Below are 26,205 nucleotides of genomic sequence, written 5' to 3' on the forward strand. Positions count from 1 at the left end.
AAACCATCTGGATATAAGATGTAGGGTGCTCTAATGAATAGGAAATATAAACAATCTTTTTTCAATAGTCCTTAAGTTTGTGACTCTGGAGTAAGACTCTATTTTGGAGTGGGTATGCGAGTGATAAGCCAGTAATGTAACAGCATTCTCCTGAAGATGCCACGCCGGGTGATTGAAATCAACCTTGAGTGAATCTCATTAGAGAAAGCTAAATCTTTACTGAAGTAGTACACACTCTTAATGAAGTCTTGAAATAAATCTTACCCACTCCTGAGTCTCCACAAGTCTAATGGCATGTTCAGCTGCAAACTTAGAAATCCAGTAACCAGAAAAAAGAAAGAAAAGCAGCGCACTGCCAGGGAGCCATGTGGTAAATATGCAAAATAATGTATTCAGAAATAAACATCACTCCAAGGGGCTGTGCAGCCTCCTACGCGTTTCGGACACAATGTCCTTTAACAAGGAGTATACATTACAGTGCAGAAAGCCCACAATAATCTTACCAATTTGAATTTCGCGCCAAAATGGGGGCACGCATGATGTCACAGTTGGAGTGTGTGCTAGCACGTGCATCAGATGACCCGCACGTCTGTCCGCGCGCAACCCCCGCAATGTCCCCGTGCAACACCCGTGACGTCAGAGCGAACCCAGGAACAAGAGCCTCAGTAAAGCCAGGAAGGCAGCATGTTGAGGCCCCTCCCCATGGCCATGAAGTCTCCCATGCGAGACTAGTAGACAGAGGCAGGTGAACTGTTCGCTAAGGAAGCCGTTCACCATAAACCAGACGGTCAGCCACACTCCCTGGGGACTCCCCGGTGACATCAAACAGGGGAGGAATACCCCCTCACACTGCCCCCAGCCTGCTGATAATAAAGGCAAGCCACCACACAACAAGTGGACTCCCAGCCACTGAAGGTGGCCCCATAGTCCACATATTGCCATGGTGACTTATTGTCCCAAAGTTAAGCGCACTACACAATCGATCGATCATGCTCCATATTCTCACCACGAGCTCCTCGTTGCCAGTCTGATCTATCACTGGGGGCCAGATTTAAAGTCGATAGAAAAGGAGCAGATTCCTCAGGATGCCGGAGAGAGATATGTTTACACACATGATTGACTACAAGACGGAACGGGAAGGCCCATATCGGTTTCAAATCCCTTTTTCCTGAAGTATCGCTGTTACCGGGCGCAGTCCTCTTTGTCGGTCTGTCAGTCTTACTGCCAGCATGAGAAAAGAGCTGTACACCATTTTTACATTGGCTACATTCTCCCCCTGGTGAAACCCAACGACCCGGCTGGGATCTAAATTTATGGAACCTTCTTCCAGGTAGCACTGCAACACACAGTAGAACACATATTTATCACGGTAGTACATTATTTCACACATCAAAGTTTCTACAAAACATAATTGCACACTGTACATTCTGACCTGCAGACTGCACTGCTCCTAAGGAGAATCCACATTAATAATAGTGCTTAGGGTCTGGTTTCTGCACCTCCCTACCATTGGCATCTTTTACAGTCACACTGTATGCTCTAGGCGGCCCATTTTCTGGCCGGTACTCCATCCTATTCATGAAAATGTTGCGCCCAACACTCCATAAGATGGGAGATTCGCTCCTCAGTTTTAAAACCTGAATAGCCACCTGATTTGCCCATGATGTATTCTTCCACAGTCTCCCTCAACCACACGTCCCTATTATCCTCAATCTCTTGCATTAAGGGTTCAGACACGTAGGAGTACTCTAGGCCATGTGATTTTATGTACTTGGTACAATTGCTCTTTCAGCCCTGCTAGTTCATATTAATTTCTTATTGCCTGCCCTGCCTGGCAGTACCCACGACAACGGCTCATCGGGCTCGACTAGGTCACGGAATATAGATGACCCTCGGGGAGTAACTACCCCCTTCTGTATATCATACCACCATTTGCGGAGCTCTTCAAAGCGCTCCTCTTCAGAGAACTCACCTATGTCCCACCAGTGGTCCACTATGCCATCCCTCTTCAGTATGAACCATGTACGGTCCAACCAGGCCTCATACCCCTCAAACATGGGCGCCCACCACTTGGTTTCCTTCTCCTTTACCCTCTCTGCTACCGCTACAGTATGCTCACTCTCTTCCGGTTCTCCCCCTGAAGAAATTCCGGATGTCCCTGTGGACCTAGAATTGGATCCAAGGCGCTTAGGCCTACACCTTACACTAACAGTACTATTATTATCGCTAGTACATAATGACATTTTGCGCAAAAACATTTCTCTCCCCGATCCCTCATCAGATGTGAAACAATCCCCCAGTCCAAATTCGACCCAGTCCGTTCATCAGAAGTTTCCCGTGACTGCCCAGACAACCCTTGGCTCGACTGGGACCCAGATAATGAGGTGAGAGGGACAGGGCATTGGGCAGTGGCCAGGGGCAAAGCATTGAGGAGGGCTATCGGTCGATGCGGTACAGTGACCCGCAGCTTCACTATACCTCGGCCGGTACCAGCAGGTTGTGGTTCGGGCTCACCAGTCTCTTGATTTCCAGGCTTCCGCATAGCCTGCCAGCTCTTGCCCTTCCCAGTTCCAGGCGACCTGGTGCAGCACGGCAGTCGCGAGGGCGCGGCCATCTTCCATCCGGTTCCGCAGTGTCCGCCGGAAGTGATGTCATCAATCTCGCGTGACTCCGCGTCGCCATCTTGGGTTGGGTTCCCCACCGAAACCTCTTCCTCCACAACGACATCTGCCGTCGGAAGTGAAGGTTCTTCTTGCCGCTCCGCTTGGGCCTTGGCTGGGCGTTCCTTCGCCGTCACCGCCATCGGTGCCTGTGGAGGGTAAGGGTGTGTCTCACCGCTGCTTCGGCTCAGCATGGTTTTGTCTCCACCTTCCTCGTTGGAAGTCACCACGGCCGTGGGACTCCACCGCTCCGGTTGTCTCCGCACAGGTGATTTCGGCACCTCGGGACTCAGCTCCGCTGCTTCGCAGGTAAGTGCTGGTTCTTGTCCCCCACCGCTGTAGTGGCCCGCCAGTAGGCGCATCACCACTGATGTCAGGCTGGCTTGTCCGTCGTCCGACGAAGCAGCCTCAGACATGGGTAGCAGTACCTCCGCAGGGGACCGCCAGCGAGATTCCTGGTTCTCGCCGCGATTGCAGGCCCCAGTTTCTTTCTGCTCCGTGGCTATCATCAACAGCGATCCCCATTCTCCGGGATCAGCTTGCTCTTCCTTGACTTTGGGCGAGGCTTCAGCCGTCAGCATGGCTGTTTCTCCGCCTGCCTCCGCGGTATACCCCGGCACAAAGGGCTGCATGGCCCACAGATAATGGATGCCATATTGGGGACACCTTGCCGTGGTACTGGCTTCTCCACCTGGCAATCGGCACTGCATACACAGGCATCATATCGTCTTGGTGTCACCCGCCTTGATCACCAGGAAGCCTCCTGGTAACGAGTAGGGGTGAGCTGAAATGTCCATTTCTTTCTCGCTTATAGCGCTGGTTACAGGGGACACTTTACACAGTGTCTTGCCTGTTCACCAGCTCCTCGCAACTGAAGGGCAGGGGTCGTTCCTTTATCTCCTCCCTCGGCTAGCTCCATTCTCATTTGGCAAAATTAGAGACCCCTCCCCCTTGTGGATATTAGCGGAGGGTCCCACAGATTCACTGGGTGACCCAGCACTGGCTCTGAGTCTGTCAGAGTCCAGGAGGGCGCAGCCACAGCTTTCGCGCCATACCCCCAGCATGGTGGGGTTCTCTTTTTGGCACCAATCCTGGCCAACTCTATGCAACTTTAGCATTTGCAGAATTCTCTGCACTCGGCCCACGCGGTCTCCCAGGGAAGTGGGAACCGCGATCTTGGTTTGCACAGCCATTCACAATAGCAACTGAGGTAGATCTTTGTATAGGGATCACCGTCTGGCAATCAGGTTCTCCATCCACACCACACATAAGCACAATGTCCTCAATACTGTCCTCCAGGGTAGCACCCTGTGATCCTAGGCAGGACAAAAACGGCACGACCACCGCCTTGGCTCCACTCCACAACAGACTTGCAAAAGTTCCTCCTTCTGCAGCGCTCTCTTCTGTGGCATACACACCACGTTCGCTCCCTCCATCAGCCGCGGTCCGCCACCTTGAACTCTCCGCACCGTGCAGAGCTTCTCTACTGGCGGTCGCCATCTTTACTCTGTAATTTCTATTATCACACATGGTGCTCCTCTCTGCGGGGCAGCTGCCATTTCGATGCAATAAAGAATGCCACGATGCACCACCTACGTGTATCTAATGTACGTTTGACTCATGTTTCACTACCTCAGGCTAGGCTTACTCTCTCAGTGTATGCTGTGTCTACCTTCCTCCAGTCTGTGCTCTTCGGTAAGTGTCCTGGCTCCTGGCTAGAGTACTCTGGCTTCTCCCATGCAGTACTAGGGCGTTTACCTACTGTTGGCCACCACTAACGCAGATCCTCTCCAGAATTCCTCACCCATGTTAACCAGGCTATCCCTTCAGGCATCCTACGACTACTGTAGCTGCCTCAAGGTGACTAGGACAGCTATAGCCCTGGCTCCAGACCCACTGTACTCCTCTCAGGATCCTAGGTTGTCCTTTGCGAGCTGACAATTCCGTCACACTCCTGACTACCCCTAGGCTCCGTCCACATCCCACAGCACTGACTGGCAGCATACACTCTCCCTGTTTCCTAGTGTGCCCAGCAAAAGCCTGTCCTGTTGATACAGATATATCTCGGCAGCGCCTCCAACTGTAACGGTGTTTTCCCAAGGCCCTGCCTATTCTGACCCATATGTATGGAAAGCCCCCAATTACATGGATGTGTATGTTGTGGTGCACCTGCTGGCTTACAGGACTCATGAGTCTCCCGCTTGGTTGGTATGGGGAATATCACCATGACAGGCGTCTGAGGTAGTGTCTCTGAGTCCTACTCACATACGATGCAGCGCCTCCACCCCATCAGGATCTCTGCGGCTGCGGGGGGATGTATCTGATGGGGAACTCCTCTGTGGTACCTCCTTCTGCAGAATGACTCCACACTCACACAGAAGGGATGTAGTGAACAAGGACATCTTTATTGGCATCTTTGTAGGCAGACTGCCCCTCATCGCGGTCGTGCTCAGCCGCTCATCTTGTTGAGGTCCCCCTTCAGAAGGTTCCTCCTCTCTCAATAGAGTTGGCTCACCTCTCCCCTAAGGGAGATCACCATCTGTGTCAGGTCCCTGAACACAGTGTGTAGTCAGATAGCACTTAAATCTGACAGCTTTGAACTGCTGCAGACACTTCACCTTGAACTAGAACATCACTCCTACAGAACACACTCACTTTAGGCAGTGCTGTGTCTTATATAGGCTCAGAAAACAGACACACCTCTGTGTCACTAACAGTGGACACAGAGCATGTGGTCACTTCCCTGGTTACATATGACATCTCACCAGGTTGTGAGGGCAAACCTCCATACTTACCAGGCTTACTGCCAGCATGAGAAAAGAGCAGTACACTATTTTTACATATGGCTACATTATATTATATAGGCAGAGTGCACGGAGCTATCTTGGCAAATGTGCATCCGCGATGACGTCACGCGCACACCCCCATGCAATATATTTTAAGAATTAAAAAATGCGTTCATTTGACAATTTAAAAAGATGGTGTGCTCTTGTGATGCTAGAATGTTTTGGAGGTCAACACTACAATGTTTGTATATAAGGACTGCTGACAAAGAAACAAACAAAATATTTGCTATAAGGAAATGTAAAGCATCCTTATTTTAAGATTGTAAAAGTACAAAATAAATTATTCAATTAGCTATGCTAATATTTTAAAAGATAGAAACTTTGGCAGATATAATTATCTACTGGTTTGAATCAATGTGTATTTATGATAGAAAATCTACAGTAGTTTTGCCTAGTATGGGTGATATAAAAATGATTAATATACAGTTTAAATAGAGACATGCAAAATGTGCTTTGAAGATAGCAATACATGAAAATATCACTTATGAGCACATTTACGTCTTAGACAGGTCTGCAACCCTGCTTTCCACCATTATCTCTTAGCATACAGTGCTTCCACTGCAGTTAGGCATTCTGTGAAAAGATGTGTAAATGAGCACACAGTGTCACCTTCTGCTTCAAAACCATTTTGATATGGACCCCTATAAACATATACCTGTCATATAGTTACAAAGTTTTGAAATCGGATAAAGTTTGCCTTTTTTAATGATTTTTTTTCCAAAAACTTGCACAATTCTCAAAAATTCACCAAGCATTAATTTATTTTTATCTTAATTTATTTTAACTTTTTTACATTTCTCTTTTAATTATTTTTAAAAAGTGTCTTATTTTGCTTACTGCATAGAAAAGAAATAGCACACTCACCATGTGGCTTGTGCAGTTGAGATGGGAGTGTTAATATAGACACATACAGTAGATGGTGAAGATAAAAATAAGCCAGTTACAGTATACAGTATTGGTGGAACAGGAGCATTGGGAAGGTAGCATGGTGGTCATCATGGCAGTGACCAAAAAGTACTATAAATGAGTGGAAGGTGGGCCCTAGAGAAAGACTAGGAACTGCTACTACTAAAACATCAGCAGCTGTATTAGAGCTCAAATAGCTTTTTAGTCAATAATTAAATACAATTTCAATAGAGGTTTCATCAGTATGTTAGGCAACAGCAGCCAATGTTACATATGTAATCAACATTAAGCATGTATGGTCCTACAGTAGTGGTTGCACTGTGTGCTGAAGCAAGAAAATCTAAAATTGTTGAAGAGGAAGAGTAGTGCCCTGATGACGTACAGAACTGTGTTTCATGTCACTGCTGCCCTAACAGCAGGGTCTCCCGAGAGAATCTGCAAGTGCAAAGAGAGCTTATTTACAATACACTATAAGCTGTTAAGCAACTACAGATGTATTAAGATTTACTGCCGTTGTGGGTGCAGGGAGGTGCGGCATGAGACTTGCATGTGAGCAAATTTTTTTCACATAAGCGGTTTGGAATAATTATTTGTGTGGTTATTTTAGTTAATTACATGGCTGGCAGGTGGTGCACTGAATATCTTCCCCTATGATACTTGATAGGCACAAGTATCTGTGCCGTTGATGCCACAGGTGTCTCAATACTGTACAATGTAGATGTCTCGCTTTAAAAACTGCCATTTTTTTAAAGAGAAACTTCTTTGCTGGCGCCTACTGGGTTTTCATGGGGAAAAATCCTTGCATTGTAATAAAAAACTGTAACACGAGTGATGTCACAATACTAATAGATGCGTGCCGTCGCTCACGCCTGTAATGCATTGCCTTCTCGCTCGCACGCATTGCCGTCGCGCTGACGCATGCGCAAAATAACACTGCCGAGTCTCGCCACACATACGCAGTGGTGACCGGACTCTGGTGCAGAGGCTCAATGGCAGCTGGAGTCTGGCAAATATGCGCAGTGTTGGCCGGAGTCTGGCGCACATGCACCGTGGCGACCGGATTCAGCGCTTGGGAGGAACCCCAGAGGCGCACACACACAGGCAGACACACACACACACACACAGAGGCAGACAGACACCCACACACACACAGAGTCAGACACACACACACACACACACACACACACACACACATAGGCACACACGCAGAGGCAGGCGTGTGCACACACACACAGGCACCAGAGGCACGCAAACATGCAGACTCACGCAGACACACACACACGCACACACATGCATGCACACACGTCCATACAGAGACAAACGCACACAGAGAGAGTTAGTATAACTATATACTGTAAGTGCAAATAGCTAAAACAGAGGTGTATGCTGAGTACGCACGTTCTAAGTCAAACTCCTTTGCCTTTTGCCACCGACATTGTGTTTTGAATTTTAATAAAATATCACCGTCACAAATACAATTCCTGTGACAAAACAGTGACCAAAGACAAAGAAGTTTCTTATATAATGCGCATGCTCAGCACACACAACTTTTTTGTTTAATGGTCTTGTACTTCTCTCTCACACTTTACTCAAATAACTATGCATTAACCAAATTTGTCCATTTGTACTGTACATGGCATGTAACATGGCATTTTTTAAGCCTACCTGTAGTTTTGCATACTGTATATGATATATTGGGCCATTCAAGATAGTACAGATACGATATTAACTCTATCTGATAATCTATGATTATATCGCTTTGAACTACACATTCTAAGAAAAATAAAATGGCTGGAAGTATTGTATTCAACACAACTTATGTATTGGTGATTTCTTTATTTGTGTACAGCGCCCCAGAATGAAGGTTGGGTATTGGACACTGCACACGTCATGAATGGGTATGTTCGATTAAGGCAGCTTTTAAGGAGAAAAAGATTGAATAGACCTTGCATTTGTATTTTAGTCATTGTATAATTCTTGTTTTATCTTCTTTTGCAGGTTTTGCAGGCTGATGAGCATCAACACCATATTCGTGTCTGAACAATTCCTGCGATACTGTAAGATAATGTTATTCATGCATCTATTTCTTGTAATGGACTGTACAATTTGCGTTCCATTCACATGTCAGTACCTGTACTGCGCATGCACACAAATTCAATGCCACTTATACAAGTACTATAGTACACGCATGCGGAGAAATTCAGTGACAAGCATAATCGTTCCACATACACTTGTCAGTAGTACATTTCATTTGTGTGTTTATTTCTTCTTCTCTTTTCTTAAAAACTAACATTGTCACAATTATTTTGCAGATGAAACTGCACAAGACCCAGTCAGCCTGAAGAAGATGTCGGTTGAAGAAGATTGTATATTATATAGTTTGGAAGAAGATTGAAGATTGTTTTATTTCACAAAGTGTTTATTAATTATTTCTTAGTGTCATTTACATAAAAAATATCACATTTTAAATATACTCTTTAGTCATCTGAAGTTTTTAGGGGAATGTGTCAGATTCTTTTTATTTTTTTATTTTTATAACTTGTATTTTATTGGTGTGTAAATACATGATATACATGAAAAACATAACCAATACATGGTGAACAGGGTAGCATATATTACATAATGATGTAGGTATAACATATTTAATGAGCCCACGCGGTTTTTCGAGCCCTACTCCGCCGCGTAGGTAAAGATCTTATTTTAGGTGATATGTATCCATGATAAAATAATATTTGTTACAAACAAGGAAAAATAAATAAATAATAATAAAAAAATAAAAAAGGGGAAGAGGTAGGTTAGAGGGGGGTGGAAGGAGGAAAGGGAGTGTATAGGGTGAGGATGTAGTGGTTTCAGGAGTCTACTAAGACGGCTCATGAACTATAGAACCTCGTAGAAGATCGTGTGGCAGTATAAGTAGTTAATAATGAGTGGGAATGGTGATCCAGCTGTAAACTTAGTTTCCACTCCACCCAAGGAGAACGCATCTATTACTATTATAGCCAAATTGTGTCACGCTCTACCCCTGGGATGTCTGTCTGAACTAGCCATGGGGCCCAAGATTCTTTTTAACTAAATGGGATATCATATGAAATGAACGGGAATAAGGGATTGTATTTACATGTAGATTAAAAACACAATAGCCCATGAGTGTCACCTATCATTTCTACAGAGTATTACGACTGACGCTAAAACTCAGTTGCGCTCATCCTGCATAAACATAAATAATCATAAATAATTGCAGCTGAATTGGATGCACCTCACAGAAGCCATGACACAAGTACATCTTACTACATCTGTAATAGACAACAGCCAAATTCCACACCATTTGCCATAATCATTATTACGAAGAGTACATCTATGCAGTGGCAGTAGCAGCAGCACAGTATTTGACAACAAGTCTTGAGGAGGAAGAGGAGTACTGTGATGATGTACAGAGCAGTGTTTTGTGTTAGTGCAGCCACTGCAGCAGGGTGTATGGAGAAAAATTTAATGAAAGGTTAGAGCCTGAGACTTTTTTACAATTTAAGCTGTTAGGTAACCGTTAACTGCTAAGGAACAAGAGCCAATGCTATGTTCTGCTATTTATGAATAATACAATAAAGGTATCTACAAAAAAGATATTTGATCAAAAATACCATATACTGTAATTGCAATGAAAATATACATATTTTATAAAATATGGAAATAATTTATTTCTCAGTGGGATACAAAGAGGAAGAGTAAAATTAAGAATGAAAGGAATTAACCATACGTGAGGAAATGTGCTCGGTAATTTCAATAACATTTTTACATTTTCCCTTCTACTAATCCAATAGGCTTCTTGCAACTCTAAGGGGTTTATTCTATATCCACTGAAGCACCTAAATGTATCTACTCTTTATTTTTTTGTAGGATATGCTCCAAGCTCAAACATTTTTAATCAATCTTTATTATGATATTGGCTAAAATGTTTAGATACACCATTTGTTAAAATGTTCTGTTTTTCTTTTGTGCTTAAATAATGATTCCATCTTTTAGAGGTTGCTGGTTGAGCTCTACAGAATATTTTGAAGACCATACACTGTAGTTACTGTAAAAAGTAGCACGTACACAACTAATGTGGAACTATAGTTTATAAATCCTTTAACTTGAAATGTATTTCCGTTTGTTGATGATAATTATATTTACTTATTCAGCATGTGATTACAATTTGTACATATCCGTCTACCAAACAAAATATCCTCATGGTTTTTCTGGAATCTAGTTAAGAGGACTCTCACTAGGTAAAATACCTCACTCATAATTTACTTAGTTCCTGCTTGTTAAAAAAAATAAAAAAAACTTTGCTTTTCATAAAATACCCATAAAAGTTTGGGATCTCAAACAACAACTCCCTTATATCTCCTGATTCTCCACAGATAAAAAGAGGTCTAAAAAATTAATAGAGTGCAGATTAATCTTATGTGTAAAAATGAATCCACTAGATATGTTATTAAAAGGTTAAAAAAAATCAAGGTTTCCTATCCTTTCCAGACGATTCAAATATCATCAATAAATGGTCATCGAAGACCAGACTGCCCTCTAGAGATTGTTGGAAATTGACATAACGTGGGGAAAATCTGGTTTCCCAATGCCAATAAGTCTGAAGAATTTTTTTTTTTATTAACTTAAATTTTTTATTAGTTTTTTAGGCAAAGATATACGGATATAAAACATTAAGGTGTGGGTATTGGGTGGGTGGGAAGTGGATATATAAAACAAGAGAGGGGGTGGGGGGTGGGGGGAAGCACAAAAATATATAAACAGATTTTGGCGAGAAATACAGAGGTAAAACCTTTTCAGGAAAATATTGTGGGGAAGGGGTGGGCACTATCAAAAAGGAAGAGAAGGAAAAAAAACAACCCAGTCGCAGATCCACATATCATAATATTTAGCAAGATTATAACTTAGAGTGAGGTGTCTGTATAAGATATCTTCTGAGTCTGCTATGGGGATACACTTTAAAGGGTCAGGGTTGTGGAAAACAAGGAGTATAGATAAGTTCTAGTGTAGTGGAAGATTTAGAATTATTTTAATTCAGAACAATGATTATAGCTTAATTAGACCTTTTCACATCAATGTAAAGTCCGTCTAGGAAGCTTGGGTTGGCTAGGGGGCTTAAATAGATTTAAACTTTAAAGGGAATACCTGCTCCATTCTCCATAACATCTGGCTTTACTGTTTACCTCCTTTTAGGTCGGTACTACACATTAAACTTGAATACGTGTGCCAAAAATGACCTTATGAGATAGGCCCACCACATCCATCATTTATGGGACCAATTTCTAGACTGCGTCTCTGACTGTTTGACATTCTCATCAGCTGCGGGCTTTTCTGGGCTAGGGGGTATGGGAAGGATGGAGAAAATTACTAAAAGGGGGGGGGAAGGGGGAAAACTGAGGACAAAAATAAAAAGAGTGCGCATGGACATGTCTCCGGAGAGACGGTCCTGATGCTCACCTGCCCTTGGATATAAAATCTGGGGATGGGGGATAACAAAAAAAAAAAACAAGGGCAACAATGTCTTCTTTGACACAAATATATATTGGGGGGGTAGTGGCCAAGACTCAGGCAACTTAACAGACTAATTACTCAGAGCCGATACTTGAATCTATAGTTCAGCTTGGGGTTTAGTCCTAACATCAGGAGTCTGCTTCACCGAGGGATCTGCATTGGGGTGTTCTTCTCAAGGCAGTCGTGGATCAAGATGGATCAATGGCCGAAGGGCTCCCGCCTCTTGATTCAGGTCCAGCTGAACAGCACCTCAGACCTAGATGTTCGTGAAAGGCTTCACCGTCTTCTGGGTTCCTCAGGGTCTGTGGTCCCCCGTCTATATTTAAAGTGAGTCCAAAAGGGAATTTCCATCTGTATTTGATATTGTGGTCTCTTAATTTCATCGTCACCTCTGGGAGATTTCTTCTTTTAGCGAGTGTGGAAGGCTCCAGGTCTGCGTATACCTGTAGGGGTATGTTTTGGAACTTGAGGTCTCTGGATCTTTTCATCATCGTGTTGAAGGCTTCCTTTGTTTTCAAATAGTGGAATCTCAACACCACGTCCCTTGGTCTGTCTCCTGGTTGGGGTCTTGATCTTAATGCTCTGTGGCATCTGTCCAGGGTAAGAGACTCCTTTGTAGCATCAGGTAGGGCCGAAATGAACTATTTGCACATGAACCCCTCAATATCCGTTATTGATTCTGGGATCCCACGGATTCTGAGACTATAACAGCGGTCTCTGTTCTCCGCATCCTCATGTTTATATTTGATGTCTACAGTTGGGATTTCACTTCCTGGAGTTCCGCATCCATCAGAGATTGTCGAGTGGCTGTGGCGTCGATCTTGGATTCTAAGCAGCTAGTGCGTTCCCCAAGGGAAGATATTTAGTTTTTAAGATCCTTCACTGCTATTTGCATAAGTGTTTCAATTTTATTATAGAAATGAAATAGATCATTCTTTGTAGAAAGATTTTCAATCTCCACCCCTGGGCCTGGGTCTAGATGTTCTACAGGAGGGGTCACTTCCAACTCCTCCTGTTGTGGTGTCGGCCGACCATAATTTTTAAAATAATCTCAGACCTCACTCTGGTTCTTTTTCTTTTTGATGGTTCTAGCTGCTTTCGAAGCCATGGAAACTTGCACGAGATACGGATTATTTTTGACGTTTCAGCCAAGCCGGATTGCTTTCATAGATTAAGAATGGAATCTGGGGTGTTGCCGCCTTCAAGTCTCAAGGCTCCCTTTGAACCAGCTTAATTTAGGTTTTTCTTCTAACATGTCTTTCTGTGAAGGGATATCTGTGCCTTTAAGAGGGAACATAGTTTTGCAATCTATGTGAGTGATTGTTAGGCTGGCTTTTCCAGGCTTGGTAGAAGGGAGCAAAGACAGACCTGGCTTCCCCAAGGAGCTTCAAGTGGCACCCCTCTCCTCTCGCTCCTCAGGCCCCCCCCCTCCTCAGGGCCCCTCGAGCCAACCTGCAGCCGACAACCTGGGGCCTTTTTCTGTCCTGAATCGGGTATTCCTGCCAGGCAGCCATCCTCTGCTGAAAAGAAAATAAAGTGCGCAGCTAACTAATTAAGTGACGTGATAATAGGTGTTAAAAAACATAACCTTAAACGGAGCGTCTGCAGCTGCGATGGAGGGGGGGCTCAGAAACCCCCTAGACTAGCAGATAAAGACAAAAAAGACACAGCGCACAACGCTCATAGTGCATAAAACAATATAATAATGGTACAATTAATTAGGGTAAGTAATGTGCGTACATCAATAAAGATAAATAAATGCAGTTAGGGATAATGTTACCCAACGCCTCAGGAAACCGGAAGGAGTATCCTCTCAAGGGTTATGGCGCTGGTGTCTCGGATACAGGATCCTATTGGTATGTAGGTAAGTAGATCGCCTCTAAAAAAGTTCTTTTCCCCCAAGAGCACGAGTCCAAAGCTGCTGCTGCCACTTGCAGTCCTTTGCCAGAGCACAGCTCCACACCGGCCGGGTCCTCTCACTCCCCTCTGTGCAGAAGCACTTCCGGGTCGATGACGTCACCACGGGGGGGGAGCGCTGGTAATCGCGCCGTTCACACTCGATCAGCTCAGATGGTGGGGTAATAGATTAGAGGTTGAGCTCTTGTCCAGTCATCCAACGCGTTTCGAAACGAAAACGTTTCTTCATCAGGGATATAAATTGAAGTGGTTCCGGATCAGTTATAAATATTACACGATCGTACCTCATTGGCTGGGCTATCAACTCTCACAGCCAATGGGAAAGTAATGGGGGCTGGTTAATAGTCCCGGTTGCGCGCGTCACTGGTAGCTAATAGCAACATAACATAAACATCACAAAAACTTTATTAACAACAAACATAGCTAACCACACGCGATTGATGAGACTAAAAGAGAGAAAACAGTGTTACACATAATAAAAAACGTACATGAGTGCATTAGTGGCCATATAGACCAGGGAGGTTACTCTAATTGCATTTCCCCTCACCCTCCTTGGGGGTTTTGCTTTTTTTTGGAATTTGTTAATAGCATATTTTTTCTATCAAGTTTTCTTATTTTCTCCAGATCTGTATTTAATTTCTCTAGACGATAACCCCTCTCTAAAAACCTTTGGGTCAGTTTCTCAGCTTGTTCCTCAAAATCTACTTCCGTGCTACAATTTTTCTTCAACCTGTAATATTGGCCACTGGGGATATTTGATATCCACGTTTTTTTGTGATTACTTGTGGCAACAAGGAGGTTGTTGCAATCAATCCCAAGGAGGGTGAGGGGAAATGCAACGTTTCTTTTATCACTAATTTTAACTCAATGACGGGGCAAATTGAGAAAATTGTAAGAAAACATTGGTCTATATTATCAAATGATTTGCTGCTGGGTGCTCACCTCTCGAAATTCCCAAAATTCATCTATAGAAGAGCAAAAAATTTAAAAAATATACTATCCCCGAGTGACATAAAACAAATTGAATGTCCTAGTGGGGACGATAAATGGTTAAGTACTAAACCAATTGGGAATTTCAAGTGTGGGAAGTGCTCAGTTTGCAAATATTTGCACCCAGAGAGAAAGACTTTTAAATGTATCAATGGAGAAACACATGGTATTAATGATTTTATATATTGTAACACTGACCATGTTGTTTATTTATTGGAGTGTCCATGTGGCCTTTTATATGTGGGACGCACTAAACGCCCATTGAAAGTGCGCATACAAGAACACATGCGCAACATTAAAATAGGTTTTATGAAGCATAGTCTTTCTAAGCACTATGCACAATCCCATAAATGTGATCCCTCCTCTCTATTATTTAAAGGTATTAAGCACGTACCCAAAAACAGGAGAGGGGGTGACAGAGTAAAATAACTTTCTAGGCAGGAAACCTTCTGGATACACAAGCTAAATACTCTGTATCCAGGGGGTTTAAATGAAGATATAGACATTTGGTCCCTGTATTAAGTTTATATATTATTTTTCTGTGTTCCCAACCATATTTTACTCGTTTATATATATATTTTTTAGTATATATATATTTTTTAGCATTTTTTAACTATTTAAGGGATTTTTTTCATAAGTAACAGATTTTTAACTTTTGTCTCTTTGTCCTTTTAGTTTACTTCATAGGACATGCCTTTTTAATATGTACTAGGATTGATTAGATCACCTTAATGCTCCTCTATTAGTGATCGGCTTTGCAGACTTTTCATGTTTCCTATTTCAGTTGGATGGTGATATTTATTGCCCATTAGAGTAACCTCCCTGGTCTATATGGCCACTAATGCACTCATGTACGTTTTTTATTATGTGTAACACTGTTTTCTCTCTTTTAGTCTCATCAATCGCGTGTGGTTAGCTATGTTTGTTGTTAATAAAGTTTTTGTGATGTTTATGTTATGTTGCTATTAGCTACCAGTGACGCGCGCAACCGGGACTATTAACCCGCCCCCATTACTTTCCCATTGGCTGTGAGAGTTGATAGCCCAGCCAATGAGGTACGATCGTGTAATATTTATAACTGATCCGGAACCACTTCAATTTATATCCCTGATGAAGAAACGTTTTCGTTTCGAAACGCGTTGGATGACTGGACAAGAGCTCAACCTCTAATCTATTACCCCACCATCTGAGCTGATCGAGTGTGAACGGCGCGATTACCAGCGCTCCCCCCCCGTGGTGACGTCATCGACCCGGAAGTGCTTCTGCACAGAGGGGAGTGAGAGGACCCGGCCGGTGTGGAGCAGTGCTCTGGCAAAGGACTGCAAGTGGCAGCAGCAGCTTTGGACTCGTACTCTTGGGGGAAAAGAACTTTTTTAGAGGCGATCTACTTACCTACATACCAATAGGATCCTGTATCCGAGACACCAGCGCCATAACCCTTGAGAGGATACTCCTTCCGGTTTCCTGAGGCGTTGGGTAACATTATCCCTAACTGCATTTATTTATCTTTATTGATGTACGCACATTACTTACCCTAATTAATTGTACCATTATTATATTGTTTTATGCACTATGAGCGTTGTGCGCTGTGTCTTTTTTGTCTTTATCAGCCATCCTCTGCTCCCTGCCGCGTAGCGCCTTACCCCTTCTTTGGGCTCTCTGATGCTAGGCTGGTGGGTTGGGATTTGGGATGAAGCCGTGAGCCGCGATTCCTCTGGTTTCTGCCCGCCTGCAGCTCCTGGCAGAGATGACACCGGAGTCCGTCTGGGCCCCACAGATGCTGTTGGAAGACTCCTGCTGGCGTCGGTTCAGTTAATCATGCCCGAGGTACTCGGATCAGCCCAACCGCGTGTGTCCGGCAGCCATTTTGGAAACTCCGAGAGCTATTGCCGAGAGATTTTCTTTGCAGAGTCACGCTGCGATCCGAACCTGGGACCCTCCGGGGGACGGAAGTACTTCTGGAGCAGAGGATATAATTTTTTTAGGCGTTTTACTGCCTTAGATACTTTGCTTTTGGGGAGCTGAGCTGGCTTGCGACCGCTCAGCTTCGAGTCTTGGCCACGCCCCTAAAGAATTTTTTTTAAAACAAAAGTAACAGTGTTTAAGAAACGAAATACTGGCTAAGGTAATGAAGCTGTTTTTATTTAAATACTAGTGTGCGGTAGCACCCCAAAAGTCTATGCGCAGTACTGTGGGAGGAACCTTGACACATGGTTCACACTAGTGCAGGTGCAGCAGACACCTCTAATGCAACTAATGCTATGGTGGAGGTGAATAATAGTGATAGTTTGTTCCTGCCTCCTGTCTTTGGTTCCCTTGAAAAGTTGGCTGCTAAAACAGGAATATTGCCTTCTCCTGCGTTGGGGGCCGTGGAGTATGTTGTCAGTGTTTAGTGCAGCACGTTCAATCAAAAGAAACCGACAAACTAAACTGTCTCATGGTAGTTTGGAAAGGCTCACTTTCATCAAGATTAAATCATGTGTTTCTACAAAAATATATGGCTCCTGCACCCAGCATTCAAGAGGCTCAGGAGCAGGCTCATTACAAAGATAACAAAACTAACTGTGCCCCCACTCTGCCACTACCATAAACCTTATAAAAAGACCATGCAACAATAGCAGTCAGCTGATCAATTAACACTAGCACTACTGTAGTACCAGTGGCACTGGCCATTGTAACTACAGTCCACTTCCCCAACCACCACACCATACATTGCAGAAATGTTGAAATATGGCACTCATAACATTTAGATTTAATTTTTTTGACCATCTAGTGGGGGCCCAAACAGGCCAGCACCCAAACTGTCATGCTAAGCCAGGCCGTGCCTTAATGTACACTATCTAGCTTGGAATGAGCACCTGGAACAGCAGGCCAACCATCCACCAGTCACCAGTTTTGTAACATCCAGGCTTGCATTGAGACAGTGCTTGACTTGTGTATAATTTTAAATGTATGTACTAAATTAGTTACTGTTGTGTCTCTCACATGGATCAGAGGAAGGGACCAAAAAAGAACATACTCCTTTTTTTATGCTCATAATATTTATTTCCTGTGAACACTCAGTCAGCACTCTTTTGAGTGCTTATTGTATGTAAATCAATGCTTTGCCAACTGTGACTAGTCTAGTAGAAATGAGTGACTGACACTTAATGAGTAAATCAGTAACAACCATAAGTAAATAACACAACTGGTCAGAGAGACTGACTGACTGAAATTAGTTAGTCTTAACAACTGTTGCGGCTTCATAATTAGCCACAGACTGATTGACTTGACACAGTGAGTGCTTTCATTTCAATTTTGCTAATTAAAAAAAATGCACAATGTTTAGTTGCTGTGTTAAGCATATTGGCTTTTGTACACTGTACGTACTTCTTACCTAACAATTAGATTGTAAGCTCTTCGGGGCAGGGACTTCTTTTCCTAAATGTTACTTTTATGTCTGAAGCACTTCTTCACATTATGTGTTATTTGTATTATTTGTTATTTATATTTTTGTCACGTGTATTACTGCTGTGAAGCATTATGTACATAAATGGCGCTATATAAATAAAGACATACATACATAAATAGACAAATATTTGATTTAGTTCACTGTTTTACTTCTATATTTGTAATATTATTACTCATTCGGTAGAAAGGATTTAGACTGAATAAAGAAACGTGCACTCACAATCTATCTTTTATGCATTTTAATATAGACATTTTTCACACCCAACATGTAATGTAAATACGCTACTAAACTCTAGAAATGAAGTAAACTGCTGCTGTAAAGTAAGGAATACCTTGCTCAAAGTGGGGTCATTATGTATGGTATAAAACCAAAATAAAAAACGCAATAAATGAATATAATGTACAACCATTCTTAAGCATTCAAATTCCAATGAAGCATCAAAGAATACCAGGTAAAAAAGTGTAATTTGGAAAAACCCTCTCATTGACAGCTGCAGTAACTTCTTGTCAACAGGGTTATCATTTGTATCAGGGCGTAATCTTTCATCATATTTACTTTAACCTTATTGAGTAGGGTTTGTTTTACTTACAGGCATCTAGATCTTTTTAAAGAGAAAACTGATAGCATTTGACTAACACAAAAATATTACATTCATGAAGCAAATCAGGAGGGAGAAATTAGGTCTATACAAATTGTGACCAAATAGATGAGGATAAGAGGTTTGAGCTATTCAACACATTTCAGATTTGCAGAAATTATGAAGTTAAATACAGTAATTAATAATTGCCATTGTGTTTGCTGACTATATAGCAGACATGTGGCCTTTAAAACTTTATTTTGAATGACTTTCTCAACTTTTCTTGAATGATTTAACCAAGTTCTCACATTTATAAGCCACTTCCCTTACTGCAAAGTTATTTTAGGGACCTATATGAAGAGCAATCCCGGAGATGATTTGTTACTCATCTTGCTCCTCTCATTCATATAATTGGTAGCAATATTCTTCTGACAATTGTTTACATTTTTTAAACGATGTACTGTTTATTGGTCAAAGAATAGTCTGATTTAAGTTAACATCCAAGTTTAAAGTCAATTCAATATTTCAGTGCAACCTCTATGGCCACAGGCCCTTCAGCACGAGCAACCACTCTATTGCTCTGCTGAGCACTCATGAGATCGCTCCCTACCTCTGTTAATGTAAATGGAAGGAAAGGTCCCCCCCCTTCTGTTTTGTTTGTGGTCAGTGCTCCTGTTGCGTATTGATTGTGAATGCCATCTAGAAAACAAGCAAAACCCGATGATATCATGAGAGCTTCCAGGGTGCCACCATTCATCACATACACTATATATCTATAGGGCACTAAGGGGATTCATATAAATAAATAAAAAAGAAAATACACATCATATAATTTGTTACACTTGTATGTTACAGATGTACTGTACTTTAATTAAAAGTAAATCAAACTGTTATGTTATGCGTAGTATCTGGTAGGGATTCAAGTGGAAATGGGAATGAGGAGAGATTCAATGTGAATAATGAGGTACTGTAGAGTACAGCATCAGTACAGTAAACCTATTCTTTCCAAGGACCAATACGACTACTAAAACTCTGCATTACACTTTCAATTAGAACCTTTTAAAGTAGTTTCATAAATGTTGCAATGGTTTGGTTAAGCAGTGCATGACAGGCATGCTGTTTTTCAACAGTTTTGGTTAACTTTATGATTTTATCATTGTTAAAAACTATATACGTTTTTTTTTTTTTTGCCAGATGTATATCCAGACGACGACTCTGACAGTCTCCATGAGTTTAAGTGCTTCTGTATCTTTGGGAATGCTCTACATGCCCAAGGTATACATTATCATTTTTCATCCAGAGCAGAATGTTCAAAAACGAAAGAGGAGCTTCAAGGCTGTCGTGACAGCTGCCACCATGCAAAGCAAACTGATCCAAAAAGGAAATGACAGACCAAATGGTGAAGTAAAAACAGAACTCTGTGAAAGTCTTGAAACAAACAGTAAGTTATTTACAGAACGTCCTCTTGTAGACCATTATTGTCTGTTCTAGGAATTGTACATGTATTTCAAGCAGAACTTGGATACAGAGACAAGAGACAGCGAAAGTCTATTAGCAGTAGCACCTGGAGTGTGAACAAACAAATTGCAAACACTGCTTTCAATGTTTTTGGAATTGGTCATATTTTGGTGGTAGCACACTGTAATTTATCTAATGTGAAAGGGTAAGTCAGTGCACCACCTGGGCTCAACTAAACCACACAATAATCTGTGCAGTACCAACCAGAAACAAGTTTCAATGCTTCTACAGTTACATTTTTTGTAGGAGTGACTAACACATAAGGAAAATCTTTAATATGAAACATGGTGCCATGATTTATTGCTGACACAAATTGGTGATTAGTCATTACTAACAATCAGAGCAATCTATAAACAACAGTTGCTTTTGGGCCTTTTTTTATTCACAAAACTGCATGCTCTGAAAAAAGTGTAGCTCGTGTTCTTATTCTGAATTACACGAGTAGAACCCATTCATCTGTCTCGCTTGTTCGACTACTTGTACAACCTCTGCTTCAACTACATATACAAATATATTCACCATCATCACGATAAGAGTTACATTGTGTTGCATTTTTGCATTCTGCTACTTGGCTTGTCTTACTTACCACTTCCTCCAAGATGTATTAATGATGATGATGATAGTTATATAATTATAAATGTAGCACAGACTGTGTAACAGAGTTCTAACACGTGGTGGTGGTGGTGATGGTGGTGGTGATTGTGGTGGTGATGGTGGTGGTGATGGTGGTGGTGATGGTGGTGGTGATGATGATGATGCACTTGTTTTTTTCTTTGAAATTTTGGAATTCATAAGTACTGTATGTCAATTCAGCTTTTTGGTTTCCTAGTAGTTTTAGTGCCTCTTCCAATGCCCTATCCTGATTCATAGTCATCATTACCTCAACTTCTTTTTGCAAGGATCACATAACTCTCTCCATTGTCATTATCACTTCCCTCCTATGTTTCGACCCAAAACATGCTACTGCCTTTTCAAGCTCTCATTGCTTCCTCTTCTATCATCTGAATTATTACCCTCACCCAAAATATTTCCATGTCACCTTATTTCTTTACTGTCTCATTTGTCTTTTAGGAGAATACCAAATAACCTTTCAAATCTTCATATCCACGTTTTGCACTCCTCAATCACACATTATATGTCACCATAATTCTCCTTCTCTTCTACCTCCATTATTATTCCTAATTTCTAACTAGCTACAGTATCTCACCACACCCCACCTTTTCTCTCTTTAACTTTTCAAATAGTTGCTGATAGGAGCCATGCTTCACTTTATACTACTAGAGCTTCACAAACCTTTATAAAGATTTTTACCCATCTGTGCTCATTATTTCTGAACCTATTGTATGTAGCAAAACAAAAGTATACTACAGTACCATTCCAGAGAAGCTTCTACTGTACTGTATATATACATACATAGAGTAAGCAGAGCAGTAGAAGCTTCTTCTGGAATAGTAGCGTACTTTTGTTTTGCTACATACAATGTATACATAGCATACATAGCAATGTATGTATGTATGTATGTATGTATGTATGTATGTATATATATATATATATATATGAAAACAACAAAGGAAAAGCAACCTTTTAAATAGCACACGGACATAAATGAAAGTGTAACAAAAGAAATGTTATTAAGGTGAATAAAACAGGGGATAAAGTTAAAAGGTGAGGGGGGCTCAACACTACCTAGACAATGTGGACCTGGAGGCAAGGGTCTAAGTTTAGATCCAAAGCAAGACATGCACAGGACACATGAGGCTCTGTCTAAGCACACCTGTGTAACAATCAACCTACACTGAGATCTTGTGACCCCATGAAAAATCACCATATAATTTGTACAATGGTTGCATAGTGTGGGTACACAAGTTGTGAAAGTAACAGAGTGAAAAATACGTCACCGCTCAGTGTGTAGATGTCACGGGCAAAAAGGTAGGTCAGAACTCCATGTCAGGTGGAAAAAGGTAGGGCCCCCCCTCAGCAAGACTCCCACTCCAACGCGTTTCGACGAGAAACTGTCTTCTTCTGGGAGGGGTGAGGGAGGAAATGAGCTAGATTTTATAGGGAAATTTTAGCAGTCAAATGCGCGCCATACAAATCAAAGAATTGCAAGCAGCTGTGAAAGGGAGGGGACACCCCTCCCCTTCACAGCTGCTTGCAATTCTTTGATTTGTATGGCGCAAATTTTATAGGGAAATTTTAGCAGTCAAATTCGCGCCATACAAATCAAAGAATTTAAAGCAGCTGTGAAGGGGAGGGGACACCCCTCCCCTTCACAGCTGCTTGCAATTCTTTGATTTGTATGGCGCGAATTTGACTGCTAAAATTTCCCTTTAAAATCTAGCTCATTTCCTCCCTCACCACTCCCAGAAGAAGACAGTTTCTCGTCGAAACACGTTTTAGTGGGAGTCTTGCTGAGGGGGGCCCCTACCTTTTTCCACCTGACATGGAGTTCTGACCTACCTTTTTGCCCGTGACATCTACACACTGAGCGGTGACGTATTTTTCACTCTGTTACTTTCACAACTTGTGTACCCACACTATGCAACCATTGTACAAATTATATGGTGATTTTTCATGGGGTCACAAGATCTCAGTGTAGGTTGATTGTTACACAGGTGTGCTTAGATAGAGCCTCCTCTGTCCTGTGCATGTCTTGCTTTGGATCTAAACTTAGACCCTTGCCTCCAGGTCCACATTGTCTAGGTAGTGTTGAGCCCCCCTCACCTTTTAACTTTATCCCCTGTTTTATTCACCCTAATAAAATTTATTTTGTTACACTTTCATTTATGTCCGTGTGCTATTTAAAAGGTTGCTTTTCCTTTGTTGTTTTCATATTTATTCAACCTTTAGCACCACTGTTAAGTCCTACTACACATGACTTATTAACAGGTGTTTTGGACACAACTTATTTAAGTGTAGAGCGATATTTCTGTGTGTCACAGTATATATATATATATATATATATATATATATATATATATATATATATATATATATATATATATATATATATGCAAATACAACTGTATGCTCATCTGCATGTCTTAGGCAGGTCTGCAACCCCACCTTTCACCATTATCACCCAGCATACAGCACTTACACTGCAGCAAGGGATTCTGGGAAATGACATGCAAATGAGCACACAGTGCCACTTTTTGCCTCAAAAACCATTTTTAACATGGTTCCCTATAGGCTTAAGCTTGCTGCATGGTCACAGCTTTGAGCACAGCCAGGGTTAAGGTGCATACCCAGAAAACCACCCACAGAAAGCTGTTTCGACCTTAATGAGTCTCATCAGTGTGGGGTTGATTAACTGGGTATGCAAAGAGGCTATGGGATAGGCTATACCATAATACTGAGTTAAGTTATGGTGAGTAAAAAAAGTGACAAAAACCCTCCACAGGAAAGCATATATATGTCCTGTTAAGAGCAGGAGTTAAATAAAGAATGCAACAGAGATCACATAGATGCAACAGAGATCACATAGATCACAGAGCTCAGTTTATAGAGTATACAGATAGTTTAATTATCCATTACCACTTTGATCCATAATTCAGATAATGGTTTTATTTAGAGCCAAACCATTGATGGATAAATAAACTAATTTGATTCACTAAAGTTACTACTCGGGCTGATACTGCTCTTACCGGTGCAGTACTCTATCACGACTCTCACTCTAAAGAAACCTTTCCTTAACTGCTCAAATCTCCTCTCAGCCCTTGAGATTAGAGAAAAGTACATTTCAAACAAAAATAAGAAAGGAGTTTTTTTTTTTACAGTAAGAGCAGTGAAATGTGTAATTTACTTTCCCTTATGAGAAATAATTGGCTATTATTTATCTGGGACATTTGTTTTTACAGTATGTTTGTCTTCCTCTCAATTAATATAACCATAAATATGAATTTAGGATGAGTATCACCCAATTAGAATTTACAAAGGTTGAATTGGATGAGCATATGTATTTTTTAAACCTACTCTATTATGTTACTATGTGTAAGCAGCACTATCATCAGCAGCCTCATTAGAGATTGGTGGTATTGTAATGATGCCCTCCGAGCTGGGCTCTTTAATCTTACCCAACACATCTGCTTACATTGCTTAAAAAAAAAATAGATCTTTACAGATAACATGTTTAAATGTGGTGATGTATATGTCACAGTCCGGCTCTTATGGGTACTGTACATGATAATTACTATTGTAAAAGGAGGCTAGGGTTATACCTTAGTACAGTAATTGGTAGCACTAACGTAAGGGGTGCATGTTTATTCTTAGTAATATGTTTTCTTTTCGTAATAATCAACACAGCACTAAAAAGGACACTATTTATTATTATAATACATGAAAAATAACCTTCACTTTAAGCTAATCCAACATACATTTAACAAATATTTAAAATTCAATAAGCATAACACATATCAAAATAAAATGTTTAGAATGTACAGGCATACCCCGTTTTACGTACACCAGTTTTACGTACACTCGCAAGTACGTACATTTTTTTAAAATTGCACCTTACCCCCTGTGTACGTACGCGTGCTTCGCGAGTATGAACACCAGGGGGCGGCGTGTGCGTGCTGCGGCGGTGTGCCCTCTCCCCGGCTCTTCCTTCACCTGGCTCCCCCAGCTCTTCCTTTACCCGGCTCCCCCAGCTCTTCCGTTCCCCGGCTCATCCTCTCCCCGACTCTTTCGATCACCCCCCTCCTCTCCCTGGCTATTCCGATCATCCCCCCCCCCTCTCTCCCCGGCTCTTCGATCACCTTACCCTCTCCCTGGCTATTCCAATCATCCTCCCCCCTCTCTCCCCAGCTTTTCTGATCACCCCCCCCCGGTTCTTCCGATCATTCCCATCCCCCCAGTTCTTCCGATCACTCCCCCGAGCCCGCTCAGAGCCACGCTCTAGCGTGCGTGAGCCGCCTCTGACTGCCATGCTTCTGCCACCCGCAACCTGCACACTGCTTGAGGTAGGGGAAGAAAGGTAGGAGGGACATGCAGGGGGTGGTGTGATGTGAGGGACATGTGGGGGGGTGATGTGAGGGACATGGGGGGGTGATGTGAGGGAAATGGGGGGGGTGATGTGAGGGATATGGGGGGGGGTGATGTGAGGGACATGGGGGGGGGTGATGTGAGGGACATGCAGGTGGGGGGTGATGTGTGAGACATGCAGGTGGGGGGTGATGTGTGAGAAATGCAGGTGGGGGTTGATGTGTGAGACATGCAGGTGGGGGGTGATGTGTGAGACATTCAGGTGGGGGGTGATGTGTGAGACATGCAGGTGGGGGGTGATGTGAGGGACATGCAGGTGGGGGGTGATGTGAGGGACATGCAGGTGGGGGGTGATATGAGGGAGATGCGGGGGGGGTGAAATGAGGGAGATGCAGGGGGGGTTATATGAGGGAGATGCGGGGGGGTGATATGAGGGAGATGCAGGGGGGGGTGATATGAGGGAGATGCAGGGGGGGGTGATATGAGGGAGATGCAGGGGGGGTGGTATGAGGGAGATGCAGGGGGGGAGGTGATATGAGGGAGATGCAGGGGGTGGTGATATGAGGGAGATGCAGTGGTGGGTGATATGAGGGAGATGCAGGGGAGGGTGATATGAGGGGTGCTGGAGGAGATATGATTTTACCCGTGCGGCCCGATTTTTAAAAAATATTTATGGGGGGGGGGTCTTTTAAAAATGTATTGAGGTGGTGTGGGTCTTTTAAAAATGTATTGGCGGGGGCATTTTTAATATGTATTGGCGGGGTGGGGTTACATATATTTAGAGGGATGGTTTTTTTGGTATGTATTTTGTGGGGGCACTATGTA

The 26,205-nt window shown here is 42.5% G+C and overlaps 1 protein-coding gene across 1 annotated transcript in view; it reads left to right on the plus strand.

Moving 5' to 3' along the window:
- Positions 1-26,205, plus strand: part of GRM8 (glutamate metabotropic receptor 8) — a 1,200,287-nt gene that overhangs the window by 1,154,891 nt on the left and 19,191 nt on the right. Inside the window, exon 10 of the mRNA XM_075599874.1 lies at positions 20,074-20,320. Coding sequence (XP_075455989.1) covers positions 20,074-20,320 — 247 coding nt within the window. The remainder of the gene's footprint in view (positions 1-20,073; positions 20,321-26,205) is intronic.

The sequence above is a fragment of the Ascaphus truei genome, chromosome 5, assembly GCF_040206685.1.
Source record: "Ascaphus truei isolate aAscTru1 chromosome 5, aAscTru1.hap1, whole genome shotgun sequence".
NCBI classification, from domain to species: Eukaryota; Metazoa; Chordata; class Amphibia; order Anura; family Ascaphidae; genus Ascaphus; species Ascaphus truei.